At 52.9% G+C, this 24,942-nt stretch overlaps 1 protein-coding gene across 1 annotated transcript; it reads left to right on the plus strand.

Annotated features, from left to right (window-relative positions):
• Nucleotides 1-1,841: 1,841 nt before the first annotated feature.
• Nucleotides 1,842-16,443, plus strand: Osbpl7 (oxysterol binding protein like 7). The gene is made up of 23 exons (XM_026387042.2): nt 1,842-2,003; nt 3,323-3,476; nt 3,576-3,701; nt 3,842-3,895; nt 5,102-5,215; nt 5,563-5,658; nt 5,769-5,886; nt 6,494-6,597; nt 6,836-6,928; nt 7,011-7,143; nt 7,221-7,315; nt 7,503-7,598; nt 8,304-8,441; nt 9,018-9,114; nt 10,024-10,271; nt 10,458-10,595; nt 13,224-13,287; nt 13,398-13,476; nt 14,304-14,448; nt 14,560-14,704; nt 14,791-14,917; nt 15,124-15,246; nt 15,388-16,443. The coding sequence occupies exons 2-23, from the start codon at nt 3,402-3,404 to the stop codon at nt 15,494-15,496; spliced, it is 2,517 nt and encodes an 838-aa protein (XP_026242827.1). The 5' UTR covers nt 1,842-2,003; nt 3,323-3,401; the 3' UTR covers nt 15,497-16,443.
• The last annotated feature ends 8,499 nt before the right edge of the window (nt 16,444-24,942 follow it).

The raw sequence follows: 24,942 nt of genomic DNA on the forward strand, positions 1-24,942 counted from the left end.
TAGGTTTGGGGTGAGCTCTGATGTTAATGCTCCACCCTTGGGGGTGTGTGCCATGTTGTAGAGGTTGGAGCACTGCTTGTGATAAAATGAAGTATATTTTACAGACTCTGTTTCGCTGTTTACAAGGTTATTTTCAGGGTCGTCTCTGACTCTCCTCACTTCCCTTCCTAGAAGATTTTTCCTCTTCCCTCACCATAAATGGCATCTCTTCCATGCTTGTCCTTTTTTTCTTTAAAATGTTTTTTTAGTTATAGATGGACACAATACCTTTATTTATTTTTATGTGGTGCTGAGGATCGAACCCAGTGCCTCACACGTGCAAGGCATGCACTCTACCACTGAGCTACAACCCCAGCCCCTCCATGCTTGTCCTTTTGACGGCAGCTGACAGCTGTGTCCAGTAGCAAAAATTCTCAAGTGGTTCTGCACAAAAGGACTAGGGTAGCTGGGTTCTCTGTTGACCCAAGGGTTCTGGGGACTCTAGCAGGACTCCCCCAGTCTTGAGGAACCCAAAATTCCTAATAAAAAAGCTGAATTAGTGGCCTGTCATTGTCTTTATAGGAGCACATCCTGGGTGAACCCAAGGATGTATCAGGAGGGCGGCTCTTTGGCATTCCTTCCCAGACGAGCAATGCCACAATGTCCTTGGTCTTGGATAGGTATATCTGGCAGTGATAATCTGCAGCAGTGTTTCCATGGCCTGGGCCACTCACAGTGCCCAATTTTGTCCTGGGTGCCCAGGGATGTCCAATTACTGTGAAGTGAATTAAAAGACCCCTGAGGCTCCTAGATGTGAGAGCTGGTCTGGCTAGTGCTGCCCAGGGCTGCATAGTGGCTCTCCCAGCCTCCAGAACCCTGCCAACTATTAACAACACTCCTTGTCCTGGGGAGGCTAGAGTAGTGCTGAGATTCTTTGCGGAGCTAGGATAGCAGGTACCTAAGAGATGCATGACTCTGAAGTGTGACCAAGCCCACAGGGGGACAAGGTGAGGTAGATAAGTAACCCACATGATTTCTGGGGCTGTAAAAGAACTTCACATTCTATCTTCACCTGCCTGAGTCGCCATAGTTAAAAACCCACTTCTTTCCAAAAAGCTGCTTCATTGCACTTAAAGTTGTCAATCTGTCAATCCTTTTGAATGAATTTTAGATCTTTCTCAAGAGCCAATTTTTAATTAGATTTGAGCAATTGGACTTATTCCTCTAGCAGAAGGGTAGAGGTGCTCAGAAAGGCAGGTGAGGGTGTCTAAATTGCCTTCCCTTTTTAGTATTTGGTGGGTTATTGCCCCAGACCTGAGCTCCTGGCTCAGAGACACTGTGTTCTGGGATTTGTCTCACTTCAGGGACACTTCTGAACCCTCTTGAAGAGGCATGGTGGGGCTTTACTCCCTGAGAGCAGCTTCAGTGTGGGGTCATGGACTGTCCCCTCTCCCCCTGACTGCACTGCTGACTATGCTCCTGGCACTATCTATTGTGTCAGGGGAGGGAGGGGGGCATCTGTCCCTTCCCTGTCAACCTGATACCTTACCTAGCTCCAAATTTTGCAATCTATTTTCAGATGTAAAATGAGAGGCCAGGGTTAATAAGGAAATGGCCTTGGGCGCTCCCTTGGGTCAAGGCCACACTAGTCTGAACAAATCCTTTACCACTCTGGCTTGAGGCCAGCAGTTCCCCAGTCCTCTAATCTGTCTGGAACCGTGCCTAGTGGAGACTATGCCCCCATTCCCATACCACGTTGGTCCACTCAGTCCTGAGTCCTCCGGGGAGCAGGGGGGCAGAGCTGAGCGGCCGCCTGGAGCTTGGCGGGAGGAGGCGACAGGGGGGAGGGGAAGGTGGGGAGATCCGGCTAGAGGGGAGGCTCCGACGTCTCCTTCCTTCCTGGTTCCTGCAGCAGCTGCTGCCACTGCTCAGCTCTGTGAGGAGGGAGCCGGTGACTCGGAGACAGTGACTCAGAGGCAGAGCGGTGCGCGGGCCAAGGAGCACTGGCGTCCATGGACCCTGGGGTAAGGGGGCTGCGCGACATAAGCTGACACTCCCAAGGAGGGCTTCCTCCCACCTGGAGCTGGTGGGTCTGCTTCTCTGGATCCAGGGCTGTGAATGGAGGTGGCAAAGGGGTACCTGCCTGCCTCCTCTGGACCCCCTCCTTCCTAATGGTAGAATCTCCCCCTCTGCGGGCAAGCTGTGAGGGGTCAGGATCCCAGAGGCCAGGACAAGGGCACAGAGATACCCAAACACTGGAAGAGTTTGGGAACTTTCAATGGCAGAATGCAGGAGTTTCCCCTCCGTTCAGCATCTTGCACCCTGGGCCCTTAGCCCCGATCTCCTGGCCACTCTTACCCTGCCACGTCCCTGTCCCCTCCGGCCTCAGCTCCTCAGGTGCTTACTAGCTCCACAAGAAGGTCCGAGCTGCTTCCCCAGCCTTAGGACATCCTCACCCCTTCAGTCCCCTCCCCCCCCCCACACACACTCACACAGCCTCATGCATTATTGATCTCCTGGTGGAGCCAGGATGACCAGGGCCCGTGCCAAGGGCGCCTGTGGGCACTGCTGCGGGACCTGGGCGGACCTTGGCATGTTCTTGGCCACCTCTTCTGCCGCCCACAGTGTCCCCATCAGCCCAGTGTCTTGCTCTCTCTGGGTGGGCGGTACTTCTCAGGAGCCATAGTAAGAGGATAGTGAAGCTTTGGAGGGGACTGAGGTGGGAATCCTACAGGCATGTTTTGTGGGAGGAGGCACAAGGGAAAATAGGGGCTATCTCAGGCCTCAGTTTCCCCAAGCAGAAAACAGGAGTCCAAGAACTTGCGGGTATGGAGACCAATCGGGGTTTGATGGGTGTTCTGCAGGGTGATAGTGGCAAAGGAGTCTCCACACCATTGCGCTGGGGGTGGAGGGTTTCTAGAGAAAGAGACAGCTGGATTGAACTCTTGCCTGTCCAGTATCTGAGTCCCTCTGTCTCTTCTTAGAGCCTCTTCCTTCACTTCCCTGCTTTACCTCTGATCCCCATCCTGCAGGGAATCCTGCCAAGAAAGCACCTAGTGTTTCCGGGAGCCCCAGGATGTGTGCCCAAGCTGGGATTGGGCACACTTCTTATGGTTTTCTCCCAGCACCAACCTGTCTGCAGTGTGCTGGTTCACCTCTCTAAGCAGCAGCCATAACCAGAGGGTGTAGGCAGGGGACCCGCCCAGGGTGGCATGGGAACAGATGCAGGGTGTGGGGGAGAAGCATGGCAGGTGAGCCCTTATTCCCAGAGGGCACAGGAGGGATCAGAGGTGGGTAGGTGAAAGCAAGGGCAGCACTAATGGGGTCTCTCTCTTGTTTCAAGGGCCCCCTCAGGTTCAGGTGACATCTTTCCCCTTTGACCTGTTCTACATCCTCAGCAGGGAGTGGCCTCTCCCTCCTCCATGGACTTCCAAGAGAGGGACACCCCCTCACTGGCCGAGAGCACTCAGTCCTCGAAGCCTAGCAGCACGCAGCAGGTCTGAGGGGCAGCAGCAATGGGTGGGCCTACCTTGGGCCCGAGGGGCAGAGGCAATGCAGTGGGCTCAGTAGCTCCCTCCCTCTGCCCTGGACTGCAGGCCTCTGAGCTGTGGGAGGTAGTGGAGGAGCCTCGGGGCAGGCTGGGAGCAGAAGGTGTCAAGCCTGAAAGGCAGGAAGGTCACCTGCTCAAGAAGAGAAAGTGGCCTCTGAAAGGCTGGCACAAGGTAGGCTGTGCAGGGCATGGGGAGGCTGCCTGGCTACTCAGGCTTTTGTACATGGAGGAGAAAAGCCTATGTGCATTTGCTCTTCTCTGTTCTCTGTCCTCTGGGCCACACGGTCTTACTTCTCCTGGGCGACTTCACAGAGGTACTTTGTGCTCGAGGATGGGATCCTCCACTATGCAACCACCCGGCAAGATGTGAGTCAGGGCCCTGGCTTGGGTTCTGGGAGGAATCTGCCCCAGGATGCCCTGAGCAGGCAGTGGGTATCTGGAATAACCCAGAGCAGGGTCCAAGTCCCAGGTACACCATTTGCTGAGTGAGCAGCCTCTGGCCAGTTATAATCAGCCCTCTGGATCCTTAGTTCCGCATTCTCTGATTCAACCAACTGCAGATCAAAATACATGTACTTTTTTTTTTTTCTCTTTCCACATTTTTTTTATTGGTGCATGATATTAGTACATAATGATGGGGTTTGAAATTACATATTCATACATGCACGTGATAATACAATATAATTTGGCCAATATCATCCCCCAGCACTTCCTCCCTCCCTTCCCACAAAATGTATGTATTTTAAAATTATATCTGTACTGAAAACGTATAGGTTTGTTTTCCTGTCACTACTACCTAAACACCAATACAACTATTTACACAGCATTGACACTGTATTAATTATTATCGATAATCTGAAAATGTGTATGGGAGCAGGGCTGGTGTGTAGCTCAGTAGGAGAGCACTTGCCCAGCTCCATCCCCAGCAACACACACACACACACACACACACACACACACACACTCACAAATAATAAAGCCCACAGGAGGATGTGCATAGGTTACATGCAAATACTAGGCCATTTTATATAAGGAGCTTGAGCATCCACAGATTTTGATATCATGGGGGTTCTAGAACCATTCTCTCAGACACCTTAGAGACAACTGTACTTCCCTGAGCCTCAGCCTCCTTCTCACTAAGATGGGGAGCATGCTTGCCCCCAGGTAGAGCTGCCCTCTTGGTAAGGGCATAGTGCACATGAGACCTCTGGATGAGGCCTTGGTACAAACTACCCAAGAAATGAGAGCGTTCCCCCTTCACCTTTCTCATACTGGCAACAAGGAACTGAAGGCTGCACTCCCAGGTTCTCCATGGGGAGGGGTCCACCTTCCTCCAGACAGATTCCCAGGGTGAGAGTATTTGTCCTTGCTCTGTGGCTTCCTAACTCAGAGTGAGGCTGGACATACTGGAGGGTTCTGTACATAGAACATGATTGGCAACCCCCTCTGATAGTGTGCCTTGGACCTGGGGGTGAATTACTGCCTGACCTTTGAGCCTAGAGTGGTATTAGGAGATGGTGGTTTTGTGGCCCAGAGACACTAAAACCAGTCCTCACCAAACTTCTACTCAAGATCACCAAGGGGAAGTTCCATGGCTCCATTGATGTCCGCCTATCAGTCATGTCCATCAACAAAAAGGCCCAGCGCATTGACCTTGACACTGAGGACAACATCTACCATCTCAAGGTAACATCCTGGGAACCAGGGAATATTATGGCCTTCTGCCTAGCAGAGGTGCTGGGCACGAAGACATAGGGGCTGAGAGTCTGTGGAGCTCAAGGTCTTTTCCTGAATTTGACAAGAAGAAAGTTGCCATTGTATCAAACAGCAGACCAGCCCTATTGGTTGTTATGTGAACAGGTCTGGGGCTAAGAGCTCAGACAGGGGACTGTGCTTCACCTGCTTGCAAGGGGGCTTTGCACTAATGGGGCACTATAGGGACAGACACTATTTGCCTGCGACCAGAGTCCTTATAGCTCCTGGCAAGTAGCCCTCCCTTCAAATATACTCTCCCTTCTCCGTCATGTCTGCAGATCAAATCCCAGGACTTGTTCCAAAGCTGGGTGGCCCAGCTGCGTGCCCACCGCCAGGCCCAGCGCCTGGACTTGCCCAGCACCACTCATCGGAAGGTATGATGGGCCGCAGGGTGGATGTGATGATTCAGAGATGGTGGCTCCGGGGAACTGTGAGACCCACAAAGGTGGGCACCATCCTTCCTGACCCTTGGTTCACCACACAGGCTCCTGGCACCCAGCTTCTGACAGCAGGTAGCACTTCAGCTCTACCTGGAGTTGGACCTCGGGAGAAGGTGTCTTCCTGGCTGAGGGACAGTGACGGGCTAGACCGCTGCTCTCATGGTGAGGGATCCCTCTCAAGTGCTTCTGTGGGTGTGACCCATGCTGTCGGGTCTAGGTGGTGTCAGCAGGAGGGGAAAATGGTATCTCCATCCCTACCCCAGGGAGCCCCAGTCTGATGGGGGAGATGGCCTCTGCCTCCAAGGTGGTCGAGTCTCCTTGAACCTACTTGGAGGAGCCCCAATCTTACAAAGGATGGTGGGGCTTGTGTCCTAGGCCCATAGACAGACATGGATGCATGACCAGGATTCCTGACAAGGAGGACAGTGAATGCCCGTGCAGGGAAGAATCCTGAGCTGTAGTGCCGGGCGGGGATGTCCTCTAGAATCGGGTTCCTGCAATAGGGAGGTGTGGTGTTGGCCTGGGGAGGGAAGTGTGCACCCAGTGAGGAAAGTGGCAGGGCATAGGGCCTATGTGTGGCTAGAGGAGCTGAGGGGTTGTCTGCAGACAGGGTAGAAACCAGGGAGGCCACACCATGGAGCTTTGGGATCTTGAGCAGGGAAGAGGAGCAGTGTCAGGGTCTTTGTGGTGGCTAGTGACATTTTGGGAGGAGAAGGGAAGCTGAGGGACAGCTGGTGTTGGAGCAGTGTCCTCCTTTATTCTCCATCAGCACTCTCTGAGTGTCAGGGGAAGCTCCAGGAGTTACACAGACTCCTCCAGAGCCTGGAGTCCCTGCACCGGATCCCCTCTGCCCCTGTGATTCCCACACACCAGGTAAGGATGGGGGAGGAGACAGGGCTTCACCCCCATCACCTCCCTGGGGTGGGCCTCCCTTCCTCTCCATTGCTGGAGTTTCCCCGGCCCTCGCTTCTTCCTCTGAGATGTCACTTCCCTGGGGATGGTACCTGGGTGCCTAGCATGATCTGTGCCCTCTTTTGTGGTGTCTGCCTCTCCCCGGGTTGCCCCCTTTCCCCACCCTGTGAGTGAAACTTCTCCCTCCTCAACTTGCAAGGCCTCAGTGACAACTGAGAGACCCAAGAAAGGAAAACGGACCAGCCGCATGTGGTGCACACAAAGCTTTGCCAAGGACGACACCATTGGACGGGTGAGGTGGCGTGAGGACCCCAGTTGCCGGGGCAGGATCCCCGGGAGGAAGCTTCCATCTACTCCCTCCCTTTCACCTGCAGGTTGGTCGTCTCCATGGCTCTGTTCCCAACCTGTCTCGCTACCTGGAGTCTCGGGACTCCTCTGGCTCCCGTGGGCTGCCACCCCAAGACTATGCCCACCTGCAGCGCAGTTTCTGGGCCCTGGCCCAGAAGGGTGAGTGCAATCTAGTGGGTGGTGAGGAGCAGGAGGTAGAGGGCAAGGAGTCTGATGGCCTGCCCTGCCCCCGACAGTGCACACTTCCCTCAGCAGTGTTCTGGCTGCCCTCACCACCGAACGGGACCGACTGAGGGACCTGCACCAGGGTTCAGAGCTGTCAAGGATGGGGGTGAGCCTTGGGGACAGGGCAGCTGGTCAGGGCCAGGGCTTGAGGCTGAGGACTTCAGGCCTCCAGTCCAACAGCAGGTCTGCTCTGGGGCTGGGGGTTTGGCAGAGGCCATCTCTGCAGAGAGGAGGGTGGCAGGGCTGGGAAGACTTTCTCCTCCCTCACCCTGTCCCCTCACCCTCCTCCTCAGGTCTCTGAGGCCCCAGCTGGGCAGAGGCGCCTCCACTCACTGTCCATCTCCTCAGACACCACTGCGGATTCCTTCAGTTCCCTCAACCCCGAGGAGGTGAGGAGCCAGGGCGGGCTTCAGGCCATCTCCCCTGCACCTTCTTCACTACAGGAGCGAAGGCCAGGGTGTTGGGCAAGGTTGGGTTTTAGCCTGAAAACAAAGTCCAGAAGTCCTGGCTCCAATATTTTTCACGCAATATGGACACGGCCACCCTTGACCCATCCTTACAGATGTAGTATGCTTTGCTTTGAATTCAGAGTTCATAAGGTGGTGGCTCTCACCTACCATATGACAAAACTGAGACCCAAACAATCGAATTGATGGGCCCAGGCCCCCACAGTTATGGCCAGGCTGAACGGACTCTGGGACTGGACTCTGTGGGTCTGAATCTGGCTCCGCTATGTGCCAGCTTTTTGGCCTGAGCCTCACTACCCTAACCTACAAAGTGGAGGTAAAAAATGCACCTTTGCACAGGATGGGTGTCAGTACTGAGTGGGTTGATACAGGAAAAGGATTTGCAGCAGAATTCAGAGTTGGTGGCCAGGAAGTGCATGCAGTTACTATGGAACCGGGTCACCTCCCCCGAAGCTGGGGTTGGTCCTCTACACTCTTGCGTCCTGCACATTGCCCCTGCCTCTCCTGCTCTGCAGATGGCAGACTCAGTGGATGTCCCCATAGTGCTTCCCTCTCAAGGGAGTGTTGAGCAAAAGCGAGCCTTGCCTGGCTTTTCACCATGGCCTGACCCTCCCTTGGCTCCCACAGCAAGAAGCTCTGTACATGAAGGGGCGAGAGCTGACCCCCCAACTGTCCCAGAGTAGCATCCTGTCCCTGGCTGATTCCCACACGGAGTTCTTCGATGCCTGTGAAGTTCTCCTTTCCGCCAGTTCTTCAGAGAACGAGGTGAGGGAGGAGGAAAGCCAGCAGTGAGGGGGAAGGGAAATTGGGAAGGTACGGGTGAGTCCAGAGGGACTAGGATCTAGATTCCTGAGTCCTTTCTCACCACCTTGGCTGCTATCTCTGGGAACACATCCACATCTATTGGGGCTTGTATGGTCTTGCTCAGAAATCTCTGCTGGAGACCGAGTTTGGCATGTTTTATCCCCCTTGGGTCCTCTGACATTGCTGCCTCAATTCCCACCCTAGTCATCTCCCTGTGACCCATTTCAGCTTCAGCACCCCCTTGACTCCAGGTCTCCTTACACCCTAAATCTCAGCAGTCCCCGGATTCCCTTCTCTTCTGCCAGGTTCCTTAGTTCTCCTACCCTCACCAGTGGTAGGGCTAGGCGCTGTCCCTCCAAGGCAGCTGGGCCAGTCCTCCTGGGGCAATGTCTTAGGGTTCAGAGCTCTCATCCCCCAATACCTTCTCTTCCCCTTCCCATCAGAGTGCTAGCTGGGCAGATTCTTGCCAGGCCCTGGGCACTGCCCAGCTGCCCGGAGAGACACAGTCTGCCCAGCCTGTCATCTCTTCTGGCCCAGGGCTCTGAGGAAGAGGAAGAATCATGCACCAGTGAGATTACCACCAGCCTGTCCGAAGAGGTGCTGGACCTCAGGGGAGCTGAGCGCTATCAGAGAGGTGCCAGGAGGGCATGTGGATGTGGGGTGTGGGTGGGTAGAGGAATTGCATTTGCTTGTGGCTCTCGGACTCGTGCAGACCAGTCCCTTGTGGTGATGGGTGGGCTAATGGCTTTGGGTGCTGACCCCAGCATGACCCCTGAGCTGAGAAAGTCTAAGCCACAAGCTGGAGAATATTCCAGAAGCAGCTCAGGGTGGAGAGCCAGGCTCAGACTTGGTGCTGGCCTCTGTTCCTATGGGCTGGGAAGGCCTACAAACAGGCCTGACAGAGAGCAGAAGGTCCCACTTTTTTTTGGCACCAGAGATTGAACTCAGGGACACTCAACCACTGAGCCACATCCCTGTATTTTAGAGACAGGGTCTTGCTAGTTGCTTAGTGTCTTGCTTTTACTGAGGCTGGTTTTGAACTCGAAGTCGTCCTGCTTCAGTCTCCCAAGTCACTGAGATTACAGGAGTGTACCACCCCGCCCCTCCCACTTTGCCACTTTTTATTAGAGTACTTTTGAACCCATCATTTTGCTTCTTGGAGTCTATTTTGTCTCCTATAAAAGGAGCTGAATAGTCTGTGTCTGGACATTTGCTTCTGTGTTTATAAAAGGGTGTGTGTGTATGTGTGTGAGTGTAACTTGGCCATGGTTTCTGGGGCACAGTGTCTGGCAGTGGAATTGTCCCCCTGGGTGGTTCGAAGCCCTGCTCCCTGCCTGAACCCCTGGGAGCTTGTCAGCAGATCCCAGTCACCCAGCCCACAGTGGGTGGAGACCCGGGCCTGGGAACTGAGCAGATCTACAACCCAGCAACTCCCCCCAGGGTTGGGAGGCAAGCTGTGTGGACTGGTGGACTGGCCAGTGGGCCTGTGCTTCTGGGATGCCAGTATCTAGAGGGAGAGTGACTTGGCTGGGATGGGCCCCAGGAGGGTGTGTTCCAGCGAGAGCTGCAGGGCCCCCTCGCCGCCGCTGCCTGCCAGCCGCCAGCGGGCCGGGGGCTGACGTGAGCCTGTGGAACATCCTACGCAACAACATCGGCAAAGACCTGTCCAAGGTGTCGATGCCCGTGCAGCTAAACGAGCCGCTCAACACGCTGCAGCGGCTCTGCGAGGAGCTGGAGTACAGCAGCCTCCTGGACCAGGCCAGCCACATGGCTGACCCCTGCGAGCGCATGGTACCTGCCCCAGGGCCACTTCTTCCTCCCTGGAGACCCTGTCCCCCAGAAATCCCAGATGGGCTGATCCTTGCTGCTGAAGTTCCATCTCAAGACCCCAGACTTTGCTTGCAGAGAGGGGTGTCCCTTCCCTGGGCCCTACTCTGAGTCACCAACCATGGTGACACTGCCCCTGCTTTCCTGCAGGTATACATTGCGGCCTTCGCCGTCTCTGCCTACTCTTCCACGTACCACCGAGCAGGCTGCAAGCCCTTCAACCCTGTACTGGGCGAGACCTATGAATGTGAACGGCCTGACCGGGGCTTCCGCTTCATCAGCGAGCAGGTGTGGGCCCAGGGTGAGGGGGCCAGCCTCCAGGAGCTGGGCAGGGGAGGACCTGTACTTCAGGGTCCAGAAGCTGGGGCCAGTGGGGCCAGGACATGGAGAGGAGCATGGGGCAGGGTCCCTGTGCCAGGCAGATGGAGGATTCTGTGCTAGGGAGCTGTCAACTCCAAGTGGGAAGTGGACCTGAAACAGGTGTAGAGGGGCATCCTGCAGACTTGGAAAGGCACACCTCAGGGGTGATCCTGAACTTGATCTTGAAGGATGGGTACCACTGGGGTGTGGGTGGGGGTTGTGGGAGACTGGACGTTCCAGTCAGTATAAAGGAATAGGTGGCACTTGTTCGGGAAGGTTAGAGATAGGGCTGGAAGGTTAGAGACAGGCCAGATCCTGAGGAGCCCTATTGGTGAAGGTAAGGAGAGGTTTGGCTTTTCATTTGTTTCTAAATCCTGAAGACAGTGGGAGCCGTGGAAGATATAAACATTAAAGTGACTTCTTAGAGCTGCTTTGTGTAAAAAACACCTCGGTGATGTATGCTGGTTGGTGGAGGCCATTAGGAGGCCAGTAAAGTCATCTTCGTAAGAGCTGATGACAGCCTGCACTTGGGCTATGGCATATTAAGTTCAAAAACTATTTATGTGCTGCTCTTGACAGGACTCAGTAGTCAGCAGATATTCTTATGTGTAGGGGATGGAGATGTGGCCAATGAGGGAGAAGGCTAGGTAGCCTCATCATCATCATTCAATGGGCTCGACTTCCAGAGAGATGTCCAGCAGAACTGGTCAGTGGGCCTGAAGCTCCTCAGAGAGTGCTGAGCAGAGCTAGCAGACTGGGGAGTCACCAGCTTAGAGGGCGGGAGAAGACCCAGGCTCTCTATGGTGTGTCTGGGCAGGAGAATGGGTGGTCCATGGGACCTGGGGGGCATCAGTAGCTTTCTGAATAAAGGAGGTTTTAGAGAAAGGGTGGGGCAGTGAATGGATTACAGAGGATGTTAAGTGAAGGTTTGAAAAAAAGTAGAGAGGGGCTAGAGTTGTGGCTCAGTGGTAGAGCGCTCGCCTAGCACCTGCTTGGCCCTGGGTTCGATCCTCAGCACCACATAAAATAAATAAATAAAATAAAGATCTGTGTCCAACTATAACTAAAAACAAATAAATGTTTTTTAAAAAGTAGAGAAAAATATAGGCTATTTCCAAAAAATATCACCATGAGGGAAAGAGGAGAGAAAGAGAGACCACTAGAGGGAAGATGAAAGGTTGAGGCAATTTGCTTGTTTGTTTAGATTTTAAGGGTTTTTAAAAAGACAGTATCAGGCACCATGGTGCATGCCTATAATCCCAGCGGCTTGGGAGGCTGAGGCAGGAGAATCACAAGTTCAAAGCCAGCCTCAAGCAACTACGAGGCCCTAAGCAACTTAGTGAGACTCTGTCTCAAAATAAAAGGGGGTGGAGATATAGCTCAGTGGTTCAATCCCTGTACTGAAAAAAAAAAAAGGTGGTGAATATTTTACACAATACAATAGGAAACAAGTGTCCCTTCCCAACCCATGGAGGGGACATCTGCCACTAACATCTTCCCAGAAATGTTTTATACAGGTACGAGCAGAAATGTGCTGGTCTAGGAAGGGAAGGCTTACTATTTTTTAAGATTGGAGAAACAGGAGATTCTTTCTATTCAGAGAGAAGAAGAAAAATAGAGGGAAGGACAGAAGGTGTGGAAGAGGGAGCGGGAGGGGTGTGGCGGAGGTCCCAGGGAGAAGGGCCTGGGAGGGGCTGGCGGGCAGCCCTGGGCTTGAGGAGTTGTCTTCTTCAGCTCTGTTCTTCCTGGCTATGGGGGTGCAAGTGTCCAAAGGGGCTGACTTGGGCCTGGGTCCTTGTGGGATTGCTGGAGGATGCGGGGCCAGAGGTAGAAGCACGTCGATTCTCAGCTTCCCACTGAGGGTTGTGTTGGGGGTGAGGTCAGAGGACACTGTGCTGCTGGCATTCCTGGTGAGTGCTGGAAGCAGGCCGTTGAGGGCAGTAGGTGACAAGGTGTAGGCATGGGTAGGAGGAAGGGAAGCAGTATAGGGTTGACAGAGCAGAGCCCTTGGGGACAGGAAAGTCTTGACCGGAGCCATGGGCGACAGGACTGGGTAGAGAGATGAGGAGGGTGGCTATGGGATGTTAGAGCTTAAGGTCCCAGATGTGGAGCTATCCCAAGTGAGGACGAGGCCAGGTGTGTCCAAAGGAGTGGGGTGGAAGGGCAGGGTGTGATTAGCGTCCACGGGAGGGGAAGATGAGGGCAGAGGGTCCTCCGGGGGGTTGTTTCCGATAGGGGTGGAGGTTCTGCTGGGCATGGTTGAGGGAATGTTTCCGTCTGAGCCGGGTTTCTCAAGGGCACCATAGAGAGGGTGCCAGGAGAGCTCCCAAGGGGAGTGAGTGGGTGAGGAGGGAAAACAGACAGGTTCCGTGGGGAGAAAAAGATGTAGATTTGGTGGTAGCCAAGGATGACGGGAATGAAGAGACCTGGAACTAACTGATCCTCTAGTTCACAGGGAAATGGGGTGGGGGTAAGGGACATTGAGGGACCCTGATGTCAGGAGCAGACCCCAAGCTCCTTAGGGACAGCCTCAAGGGAACTTATTTGCTCTCCAAGGTCTCCCACCACCCCCCCATCTCGGCATGCCACGCAGAGTCAGAGAACTTCGTCTTCTGGCAAGGTGAGGGGGCAGGTGCAGGTGGACCTGGGGAAAGGGCAGCCAGGGAGGGTCTGGGATACTCTCTGGCCTTATTTCTGCTGTCCCTTCTCCCTCCCCCAATCCAACTGCAGACATGAAGTGGAAGAACAAGTTCTGGGGCAAATCCCTGGAGATTGTGCCTGTGGGGACAGTCAATGTCAGCCTGCCCAGGTGAGTACTGTGACTCTCAGCAGCTGGTATCCTCTGGGCTGGAGATGGGAATGGGGCGGGCATTCAGGACAGGAAGGACCGTCTGGCTTCAAGCTGCTGCTGCTGCAGGTGACAGTGTGTGCAGGTTTAACCACTCTATGTGCAACAGCTGCCCTAAAGGAAGGAAGGGGAGGGAGAAGCCTTAGGACAGTAAGGCTGGGAGGGCCCACGGAGTCCTCTGACTCAGTGTCTTTCACAATTTTTTGACCTTGATATAGTGAGAAATGCATTGAGTCTTCAAGCCAGTAAGTGCATACACACACACAGAGGAACCTAAAGGGATGTCCAGACTGATGGGTCACAAAGCACATTTGGAGCTGTGGTACACTCCTGTGATCCCAGTGGCTCCGGAGGCTGAGGCAGGAGGATGGCAAGTTCAAAGCCAGCCTCAGCAAATTAGCAAGGCCCTAAGCAACATAGTAACACCCTGTCTCTAAATAAGAAATAAAGGGAGGGGGATGTGGCATCATCTAGCTCAATTTATAGGTGGGGTACTGAAGTCAGAAAGAAGGGGGCTTATTCATAGTGACAGGGAGCCTGTCTGTATTTTTATATGCATTACCTAGGCACTGAGGAGCTTCGTAAAGGAGTCAAGTTCACTGAAAGCATTCTGTGAAGGTGACTTTGCTTTTTAGATAAGTCATCTCTCACTGCAGAGCTGGCACTAGGATCCTGGAGGTTCCTTCCACAGACTCAGGTGACCTGCTCCAGAGAGACAGGTGCCCTCCTGCCTCTGGCCACTTGTTCCCCAGGGCCACCACTCCCCTCCCATGCCCTGTCTCTCTCAGGTTTGGAGACCACTTTGAATGGAACAAGGTGACATCCTGCATTCATAACATCCTGAGTGGCCAGCGCTGGATTGAGCACTATGGGGAGGTGCTTATCCGAAACACACAGGACAGCTCCTGCCACTGCAAGATCACCTTCTGCAAGGTAGACTTGTTACTTTGACCATTCCTGTTCACCCCCAGCAGCTTCTTCTTTTGTGGTTACCCTGGGTAAGGTAAGAGACACCCCCTTAGGACCCCACCTTCTCCACCCCAGGCCAAGTACTGGAGTTCCAACGTCCACGAGGTGCAGGGTGCCGTGCTCAGCCGGAGTGGCCGTGTCCTCCACCGACTATTTGGAAAGTGGCACGAGGGGCTGTACCGGGGTCCTCCCCCAGGTGGTCAGTGCATCTGGAAACCCAGTAAGTGAGATGGGCAGGGAAGGCTGGGCAGGGGTGGGGACAGCTGTGGCACAGTCCACTTGCCCAGCCCCTTGCCTCTCCTCCAGACTCAATGCCCCCAGACCATGAGCGAAACTTCGGCTTCACTCAGTTTGCCCTGGAGCTGAACGAACTGACGGCCGAACTGAAACGGACACTGCCTTCCACGGACACGCGGCTCCGGCCTGACCAGAGGTCAGTGCCAGTCAGGGTGTCCCTGGAGCCCCGGGCCCACTCCCCACTGCTAGGGCCTTGGCAAGTTCAGAGCTGGTGCTTCAGAGTTGCCTCAGGGAAATGGGGCCTGTTTGGGGGACAGAGCTCAGAGCTGGGAAGGAGACACAGGCCTAGGCTTTGGGAGTCCCTGGGCTGGCAGCTCCACTTATGGCCATCTGGGTCATCAGGTACCTGGAGGAGGGGAACATCCAGGCCGCAGAGGCGCAGAAGAGAAGGATCGAGCAGCTCCAGCGAGACAGGCGAAGAGTGATGGAGGAGAACAACATTGTCCACCAGGCCCGCTTCTTCAGGTGCTGCACCGGCCTCTGCTCCTCTCTGAAGCCCCTTCCCGCTCAGGGTGGGGTAGGGCAACCTTGGGATGCAGTGCTTCAGGGTTCTGCCTATGTTCTGCTGGTCCCCTGCTCACACCCATGGCCCTCTCCCCCCGACAGGCGGCAGACGGACAGCAGTGGCAAGGAGTGGTGGGTGACCAACAACACATACTGGAGGCTGCGCGCCGAGCCGGGCTATGGGAACCTGGATGGGGCTGTGCTATGGTAGCCCTGGCTCTGGGGGCAGGAGGCCCTGGTCCTCACTTCTCCTGCCCCCACTCTCGACCACGGACACATGGGTGAGGCCGGGCTCCCCCTCACTGCCCTTGAGACCAAAGGGGATGCCCTGGCTCTGGCCCTCTCCCTCTGCTGGCCAGAGGGCTGCAACTCAGCACACGCCCAGCCCCACTGTTGGGGTAAGAAGCAGAATCCATGCTTCCCCAGTCTTGTTGCCTCAACAACTGGCATGTGCGACCCTTCTCGCTCTGTCACCCCCTTCCTTGTCCCCCTTGGAGTGCTTGGAGGAGACTCTAGGCTCCCAGGATCTGCTCCCCATTTCAGTGCCTTCCTAGGACACAGGGGACCCCTTGATGCCCCCCAGGCTTCCTGCGCCCAGGGCGCTGGCCCCTGCTGTGAGAGGAGAGGAGACAGCTTTTCCTTCCACCTGCCCTGTCTCCAGCATCTTCTCCCCTTTCCCTGGAGAAAGTCCAGCAGGGTCTCCTCCAGTTTCCTGTGGCTGGTCCCTGGCCATCCCTACCCTCCTGCATCCTCTCCTCCCAAACTGCAAAACGCCTGCAGCTTCCAGCTCCTTGGTCCCTGATCCTCAAGTGGTTCCCCTCAGTCTCGGCTCCGCAGATGCCCCAAAGTGAATGAATCCTCTCCAGAGGCGGGTGGGCTGGGGGAGGGGGGTAGTCTGAGATGCCTGGCCTCAGGCCCACGAGGAAGGAGTGAGCAGGTGTGAGTGTAAAGTTGTGTAGGAGTGTGTGTGTGTGTGTGTGTGTGTGTGTGTGTGTGTGTACATGTGCGTGTGCGTACTGTGTCCTGCTTGCAGGCAAGCAGGGGTCCTTAATGTAGTCTGGATGTCCCCTCTGCTGGGTGTCCACCACTGTTGCTGCTCATTTTCTTGCCTCTGAGTCAGGTGAACTGCTATGACATTCCAAGCTCCAATAAAGACTGTCCCAGATGTTGGCCTGTGATCTTTCATTGAAAAACATGTGTCCAAGCACCAGAGAAGGCCACTGCAGGTGGTTGAATTGTGTCTCCTCAAAAAGATATGTTCCTGGTCCCTAGTTCCTGGGAATGTGACACATTTGGAAACTAGGTCTTTGCAGATAGAAAGTTACAACGAGGTCATATGGGATCAGGGTGGGCTGTCATGCAATGACTGGTGTCCTTTTAAAAAGAGAAGAAGTTGGGAACACAGACACACATAGAGGGAAGAGGACCATGGAAACTCAGGTCACGTGGCATGGGCCGTGTGGGCAGGTGGGCACAGACTGGAGTGAGGCATCTGCAAACCAGGGAACATCAAGGACACTGCAGCCAGCAGAACCCAGGTGGCAGCGTGGACAGGCGCTGGGAGAGAGCCCTGCTCTGAGCCTTCTCGAGAAGGAACCAAGGCTAACACCTGCTTTTGGACCTCTGGCTCAGCTGTGACAGAACAGATGTCTGCTGTTTTACGCCACCCACTGTGTGAAACTTTGTTATGGCAGCTCTCACTCTCACTTCTACCTCTAGTGTCTCTCTTTGTGCACCTGGCTCAGATAGGGCCCTTTTGGACACTTGTCTGGACTATTACAGTCACTTCCATCCTAATGCTGGCTCTCGTGGGGATTTCAAAAGAGAAAATATGGCTCTTCATTGCTGCTTTAAATACCTCCTTTGCTGCCCAGGTCCTGGTGGAAAAAATCCAAATCTTCAAGCAGGTAGAAAACTGTATGGTCCTTGTTCCCCTGGTGTGGGCATTTGTTGTAGGGTCTGTGTCCCCCCAACTCCAAGATGGATGAGAGTTCAGGAAGGGAGGGGAGGGAGAGCAGCAGGCTGAAGGTCCACCATCAAGGTCCACTCAGGCATTATTCCACAGCCGAGTGACCTGGGTCCAGTAGCCCTTGCCTTTCTGTTCAGATGCTTCCATCTATCATTGGGCTTCTTTGGGGTCTTAAAGGAAAACGTCTGTGAACAGCCTGGTCCCCACACTTCATTACTTCTCTTTCCGCCCCTCAGCCTGCCTCACCCCTGCCCGACCCCACCGCAGCCACATCCCCCTGTCCCTGCTCTGGTTTGGTGGCTCGCCCCACCCAAAGTCATACTTTCTCTGGGAGTGACAAGAACTGTCACTTTCTTCTCCCTCTCCCCCAGCCAGAGAGAGCCCCCACTAGACTTAGGAGGCTGAGACAGGAGGATCACAAGCTTGAGGACAAACTCAGCAATTTAACAAGACTGTGTCTCAAAATGAAAAAATAAAAAGGAGAGGAGATGTGGCTCAGTGGTAGAGCACCCCTGAGTTCAATCCCCAGTACCAAAAATAAAGAAATGGGCTGGGGATGTGGCTCAAGCGGTAGCGCGCTCACCTGGCATGCGTGCGGCCCAGGTTCGATCCTCAGCACCACATACCAACAAAGATGTTGTGTCCGCCGAGAACTAAAAAATAAATATTAAAAAATAAATAAATAAATAAATAATAAAGAAATGAATATTTAAAAAAAAGAGGAGCTTGTTGGTGTAGCATCCCTGAATTAAATCCCCAGTAATATGGGGCTGGTGTTGTGGCTCAGTTGGTAGAGTGCTTGCCTCATGTGCACAAGACCCTGGGTTCTAATCTCCAGAATCACATACAAAAACTAAAAATAAAAAATCAAACGAAGGTATTGTGTCCACCTACAACTAAAAAATAAATATAAAAAAAAATCCCCAGTAATGCCAAAAAAAAAAAAAAGTCAAAATGAGCACACTTGTCCAGATGACACGTGTCAAAAATAATCTCAGTGCATCTTCAAACCAACCCAAACCTATGCACATTCAGGATCTTTTAAAAACAGTGTGCATGACGGATCCTGGCCATCCCCTAGAGCAACGCAGCACCTGACAGCAGCCCGTGTCCGACTTCTATGTATTTTAAGAACTGAAGTTTGAAACAGGTCACATCCCAAAGTCGTTTTTTCCAGTGGAGACATGAGACCAGAAGCTCCACTGCCCAGGAACCAAGCCCTCTGTGCCTTGCCCCATCTAGATCTGCATCCTCTCCCAGCCCTGCTGCCCAGGTGTCAACATAACGTTGCAGGTCGGGATGGGAAGATAAGATTGTTGTCACCTTGCTGGGGACCAGCAGGGGAAGAAGAGTCCTTTCCTTTTTTTAATACTTATTTATTTATTAGTTGGACACAATATCTTTATTTATTTTTATGTGGTGCTGAGGATCCAATCCAGGGCCTCCAATGTGGTAGGCAAGCGCTCTACCACTGAGCCACAACCCCAGCCCCCCCACCCCCACTATAAATATTGACTCAGCTTGGAGTACACCAGTGCGTCGAGCCAGGGCCCACTTCCCCGGATGACAAAGGACAGAGCTTGAAAGCAGAGGCAGTGAGACAATCAGGGACCCCCATTACCAACAGAACCCCTGAGGTTTAAGGGGGTAAACCTCCTGGGGGAATGCCAGAGTCAAGCTAGCTCTCAATCTTAGGGGGTCAACAGACATTACAGAAAACTAGGAGTTGAAAAGTGAATCTATCTTCAAGGCTATGGGAGAGAGAACACATCTGGAAACAGGATGCGGGGAAGTCGGCTCAGCCTTCTGAAGTTAAGTGGTCAGCAGACTTCGAGGGTCTCCTCAGATGAGAAAGGGCAAATGCATGTATAGAATAGTCCCCAAAGTCACCTACAGTTAGCCTTTGCTTTATTAGCATAGTAAAAAATTGCACCCTGAAGTGGAGACTTAAGATGGTAATGAGACACACTTCACATGAAGAGGTGTGATGAAGAGCCCTGACCAACCAAAACCCTACTCCATATGTGGTGACATCAAGACATTTGGGTCCCTGCCTATCCCACAGCCCACAGCTGTCCTTTTTTTTTTTTTTTTTTTTTTGGCATTGGGGATTGAACCCAGGGGCACTTAACACCAAGCCACATCCCTAGCCCTTTTATTTTATTTTAAATTTTGAGACAGTGTCTTTTTTTAATATTTATTTTTTTAGTTGTAGTTGGACACAATACCTTTATTTCACTTACTTATTTTTATGTGGTGCTGAGGATTAAACCCAGGGTCTCACGCATGTGAGGCGAGCACTCTACCACAGAGTCACACCCCCCGACGGAGATAGGGTTTTACTAAGTTGCTTAGGGCCTCAGCTAAGTTGCTGAGGCTGGCCTTGAACTTGCAGTCCTCCAGTCTCAGCCTTCTGGGCTGCTGGGATTACAGTCATGTAGCACCAGGCCTGACTGTGGATGTTCTCTTTTGGGGCAGGTACCAGGGATTGAACTCAGGGGCATTCCACCACTGAACCACATCCCCAGTTCTATTTTGTATTTTATTTAGGGCCTCACTGAGTTGCTTAGTTCCTTGCCATTGCTGAGGCTGGCTTTGAACTCGTGATCCTCCTGCCTCAGCCTTCTGAGCTGCTGGGATTACAGGTGTGCACCACCGAGCCCTGCTGTGGATGTTCTTGATGAGAACAGCCTGACACATAGCACTGTGTCTCCCTCTGGCTCTAGCAGAAGTCCCAATAAAGCCTTGCCTATGTATTCATGCTTACTTGACTTGCTTTTGTTTCTACTGTCACTGAGTCAGTTACTGTCTTCAGTATCACAATCATGGGGGCAGAGGGAGGAAGAGGCACGAGGTGTCACAGTCCTCACCTCATTTACTTTGGACCTTCCACCACCCCAGCAACTGCTCCAGATATGGATCTATTTTTAATTTAACTATTGAATAGCTGACAGGTACATCGGAATTGCAAGATGAGTTGCAATTAACCCTCAAATTCTCTGCATCTTCTGAATAAAGGGTGGTGTGTGTGTGTGTGTGTGTGTGTGTGTGTGTGTGTGTGTGTGTAATAAACCAGAGAAGGAAGCGAGCGCTGAGTCTGTGGAGGGGCCGGGCATTCATATTCCCTCTGAGGGGAGGTGGGGAGCAACCCCGAGGCTGGCGTGGGTGGAAAGAAGCAGTGCAGGGTGGAGCAGCCTTTAGCTGAATGGCAGGGTGCTGAGGTTTGTAGGGTACCCATCCTCTCTGTTTAGGGGAAATGGAAGGTAGTGAGGACAGTGGGGTTGGGGGACTTGCAGTGCCTGAGCTAGCTGCTGAGGTCTTCAAGTCTGACTTCAATTCCACTGGTGGCTTCAGGGGCTGGAAGAGGTTGGCCCTGGGAGTGGGGGTTCTAGGGTGCTTCCCGTGTTTCATTATATAATCACATAGTGCTCAGAATCTTGGAGTTGCTGAAAGATACATCCAAACCTTCAAAGAGGGGTTGGTTCATATGGCCAAGTCCAAACCATTAGCTCTATGGTGCCAGAACCCTGGGCATGCTGGGCCCTGTTGATTCCTAATAAGAGAAGCCTGTCCTGAGAATGAAAGGTGGATAGGCAGGCTGGGCTATGGAAATGTGTGAGTAGAAGAGAAAGGAAGAGTTAGGGCAGGAGCAAGAAGGAGAAAGAAGAGCAGGAAGTGTGTCTTAGACAAAGTGGTGCAATCCTCCAAGAATCCTGAAGAGGGCGCCTGAGGCCCTGGAAAGGACCAGTTCAGTCACTTCCTGAGCACCACCTGGCAGGTGCCTGCTTCAACCATCTGTTCAGAGTGTCAGGCTCCCAAGCCCCTGGCCATGGCTGGGGTGAACTCAGCAGTAATAATTGGCAGCAGCAGACACTATTTACAGCCCACATTCCTACCAACTGCTAGTCACTCTACCATTACCCCTTTAATGACTCAGAAAATTCTCATGAGAGGGGAAACCCCTGTTCTGGGAGACTTAGGTGTCCCCAACCCACTTCTAGAAGCTGCTTAGATGGTCTGCAGGAAGGTGGTCAGGACCTCTCACTGCAGGTAACAGACTCACCAGGACAACTTGTCCAGGTCCTCCACCCCCTGGAGACTTTAGGTGTTTTCCTAAGTTGCCCTGAACGTCTCTCTTGCTTCTGCGTCCTCAGAGCCAGCCCATCACACACTGGGGTGGGTACCCCTCAATTTAGCCTTTTTTTGAGGGGTGCCAGGGATTGAATTCAGGGGGCACTTGACCACTGAGCCACGTCCCTAGCCCTATTTTGTATTTTATTTAGAGACAGGATCTCACTGAGTTGCTTAGCACCACACCTCCACTGAGGCTGGTTTTGAACTCTCAGTCCTCCTGCCTCAGCCTCTGGAGCTGTTGGGATTACAGGTGTGCGCCACCCCATCCGGCTCAATTGAGTCTTCAATCCCACTTTGGACTTCCAAAGAGAAAGGCAGATAGAAAAGGAAACAGAAAGAGCATTACCGTTAGATCCAGACAGAACCCCTGTTCAGGCACTCTGCATTTCTACTCTTGTCTGGGGTTCTCCAAATGTCAGGGGTTGGCTGGAGAAGATTCCTGTGTGCTTCTGAAGGGGAGAGCATAAGGGGGGAGCATACGTGTATGCATGTGTGATTTGGAGGTGGGGACATCTATTATGCCCTCCTGGGAAGGATAAGAATGGGAACTTGAAAGAAGGTATCCATTATGCTACTACTAGTTTAGCAAAGTCATGGCTGTTGTGATCTTCTTACGGGGCTGGGGTCTTCTAGGAAACTGAGGCAGTGCAGAGACTCCTCCCCCTTCAAACCCCAATTCTTGTGATTAAGTCAGAAAGATTTCAGACATGTAACTCATAGTAACAAGCGTGAGTTTATTAGAAGGGATGGAAAAGGGGAAATGAGGACACTCTCAAGGGAGAGAGTGGGTCCTCTTAGAAGGGAGAAGGACAGCACCGCATCTCTTGCCCTCTAGTTTTCCAGGGAAATTTTCAGAGAGTTCCAACCAGGTCCACCTCTTGACTTTTGACTGAGGGCAGGATGACATCAGACTTTCAAGTCCCCACTGCCATGACAATTCTAGGTCACTTTGGCTCATGCTGGCCGGTTCTAATTAGAACCTGTTCTTACAGATTTTATGGTTAGGGGGAATTATCCTTATCTCCCTGAGTTCTGGATTCAGCCTGTGTAATGTTCACAAAAGTCCCTTTTTACTGGCATTTAGGGCCTGCATTTTTTCTGCAGATAACAGGTAGTTTGCTGAGGAATGGACTTCAGCCAGGCAGGGCTGCAGGTAAAAAAAAAAAAAAAAAAAAAAAAAAATTAAAGAAAAAAAAGCATGTGGGGGTCAGTCAGCACAGTGGACCCATTTTATAGAATTATTTGTTAAACTCATGTTCCCACCACTTGAGTCTCTCTGTTTCCTATCAGTCTCATCTAGGACCCCTGAGAATGAAGAAACAGTGGGAGATTGCAGGGGTGGGTCCCATTGACTTCCCTCCCTACTCCTCTTAGCAAAGTCCTGTAGGCTTAGGGCAGCCTCTTTCCTCCATAGGAGCACCCTGGGCCTGAGTCATCTCTGGCTGTGCTGCCCCCACTCTGGGGAACCCTCCCCAGGCAGCAGCCAGTCTTCCAGGAGAGAAACAGCAGAGTTTAGAGTGTGGGCCTGCAGACTCCAGCTGGGGCCTTCAATTTCCCAGTATTTTTGTCAACAATAGGAAGATACAAAACATCTCTAAAAAGGTGGGGAGCTCTGGCATTGGCGGAAAGGGAGGAGCAGCATCCCTCATCTCTGAGGTCCCTTCACCATCAGCTGCTGTGACAGAATACCTTCCTTGTGTCCGTCAGCTGACTGATGCCACTACCCCGTTAAGGAGCCTGGCTTGGGGAGTCCTGTCCCACCCGCCCCAGACATTCAAGACAAGCAAGCTACAAGGGGCCAGGAACTTCTGGAAGGACAGGAAGACCCAGATTGGCAAACATGGAGATCAAGGAGATGTGGACACCTGTCCCCAGGCATCACCTTCAGCGCACGCTCTGGGACCCACAGGGAGTGGCCCAGGAGGGGATGTGGCTGGGGAAATGCGGACCGCGAGATGCCTGAGGGCAGCCAGGTGGGAACAGGCCTCCGGGAGCAGCAGAGAAGGGCCTGGCCCCTGGCCCCGGGCACTCGCTCGGGTGCAGCAGGCCGGCTGGCCGCGGGGCGGAGCCCGAGAACCAGAGACTGAAGAGGGAGCTGGCGCGCCGCGGCCTTGGTCGCCTGTGCCCGCAGCAGCGCTGGCCCCGGCTTCCCTGGCTGCCTGGCTCGCGGCGCGTGCGGAAGGCGGTGGACCCTTCGTCGGTGGCTGTGTCCGGACTCAGTCCCCCGCCGGCGGGGACACCTGGCTGGGACTCGGGAAGGAGCGCGCCTCGAGCTGAAGCCGGGCGCAGGTGTAGCTGCGTCTCTGCGTTTTCCTTCTGCTCACGCAATCTAGGTCCCCTTGGGGACATCGGTATGGGGCGCTGCGGGGCCCGGGACCGTGACCTCGCCTGCAACCTTCACCCTAGAGAGTGAGCGGGTCCGGGGCGCCCCAATCCCACATGATTTCTCGCACAACCTTGTCATTATGTCCAGAGGAAAGGGACCTCAAGATGCCTTGACTGTGGAAAGACGCGCGGGGCCGTTGTAAGGAGAAAGCAGAAGAGAAACTGACTTGAGGAGGCGTGGGACTTGGAAGCCCGGAGGGAAGTAACAAGAACAGGCAAGGGAGCGAGCGCCTCTCCCCTGATGGATGAGTGACAGAGGTCATCATACAGGTGGTCGATTTCTCCTTATCATTTCTTTATTGTTTTTAAAAATGAAAGTCTCTTTTGCTGCTGATAGCAATTAATGCATGCTCATCGTGGAAAAGTTTTCAAAAAAAAAAAAAAAAAAGAAGAAGAAGAAAATAAACCTTCCCTGGCACAGCAAAGAAGCAATAAATAGCATCTCCTTTTAGAAAAGGAGTTAGGATGTAGAAGAGGAGATAGTTCAGACAAAGAGATGTAATAAGACAGATACAGCTGTAGTAAAGCATTGTTTCACATGCTGCCCTCTTTGGTGAAATGTCTGTTTAAAACTTCTGCTCATTTTTGATGAAATCCAACTTAGCAACTTTTTTTTTTTTTAAAAGAGAGAGTGAGAGAGAGAGAGAGGGAGAGAGAGAGAGAATTTTTTTTAATATTTATTTTTTAGTTATTGGCAGACACAACATCTTCGTTTGTATGTGGTGCTGAGGATCCAACCCGGGCCGCAGGCATGCCAGGCTAGCGCACTACCGCTTGAGCCACATCCCCAGCCCAACTTAGCAACTTTTTAACCTCATGAATCCAGATTTTTGGTGTTGTCTCTAAAAAAAAATCTTTGCCTACCCTAAGGTCACAAAGATTTTCTTCTAGCACTCCTAGATTCAATCTCCAGTGTCAAACCAAACTAAACCGCAACGTTAATTAATTAATTAGGGTCAGACTGACTGGGTGTGGTGGTGTATATCTGTAATTCCAGTGACTTGGGGGGCAGGGGCAGGAGGATCACAAGTTCAAGGCCAGCCTCAGTAACTTAAGGACACCCTATCTCAGAAGATAAAATAAATAGGGCTAAGGATGGAGCTCAGAGGTAGAGTGGCAATGGTTCGATCACCAGCACTACAAATTAAATTAAATTAAAAGTAAATAAA

This window comes from Urocitellus parryii, chromosome 7 (assembly GCF_045843805.1).
Source record: "Urocitellus parryii isolate mUroPar1 chromosome 7, mUroPar1.hap1, whole genome shotgun sequence".
Lineage (NCBI taxonomy): Eukaryota > Metazoa > Chordata > Mammalia > Rodentia > Sciuridae > Urocitellus > Urocitellus parryii.

Coding starts and splice junctions, on each gene's coding strand:
- Osbpl7 (XM_026387042.2), top strand. CDS start 3,402: ATGGACTTCCAAGAGAGGGACACCCCCTCACTGGCCGAGAGCACTCAG. Junction 3,896..5,101: donor ATGCAACCACCCGGCAAGAT/GTGAGTCAGGGC, acceptor CTTCTACTCAAG/ATCACCAAGGGGAAGTTCCA. Junction 15,247..15,387: donor CACCAGGCCCGCTTCTTCAG/GTGCTGCACCGG, acceptor TCCCCCCGACAG/GCGGCAGACGGACAGCAGTG.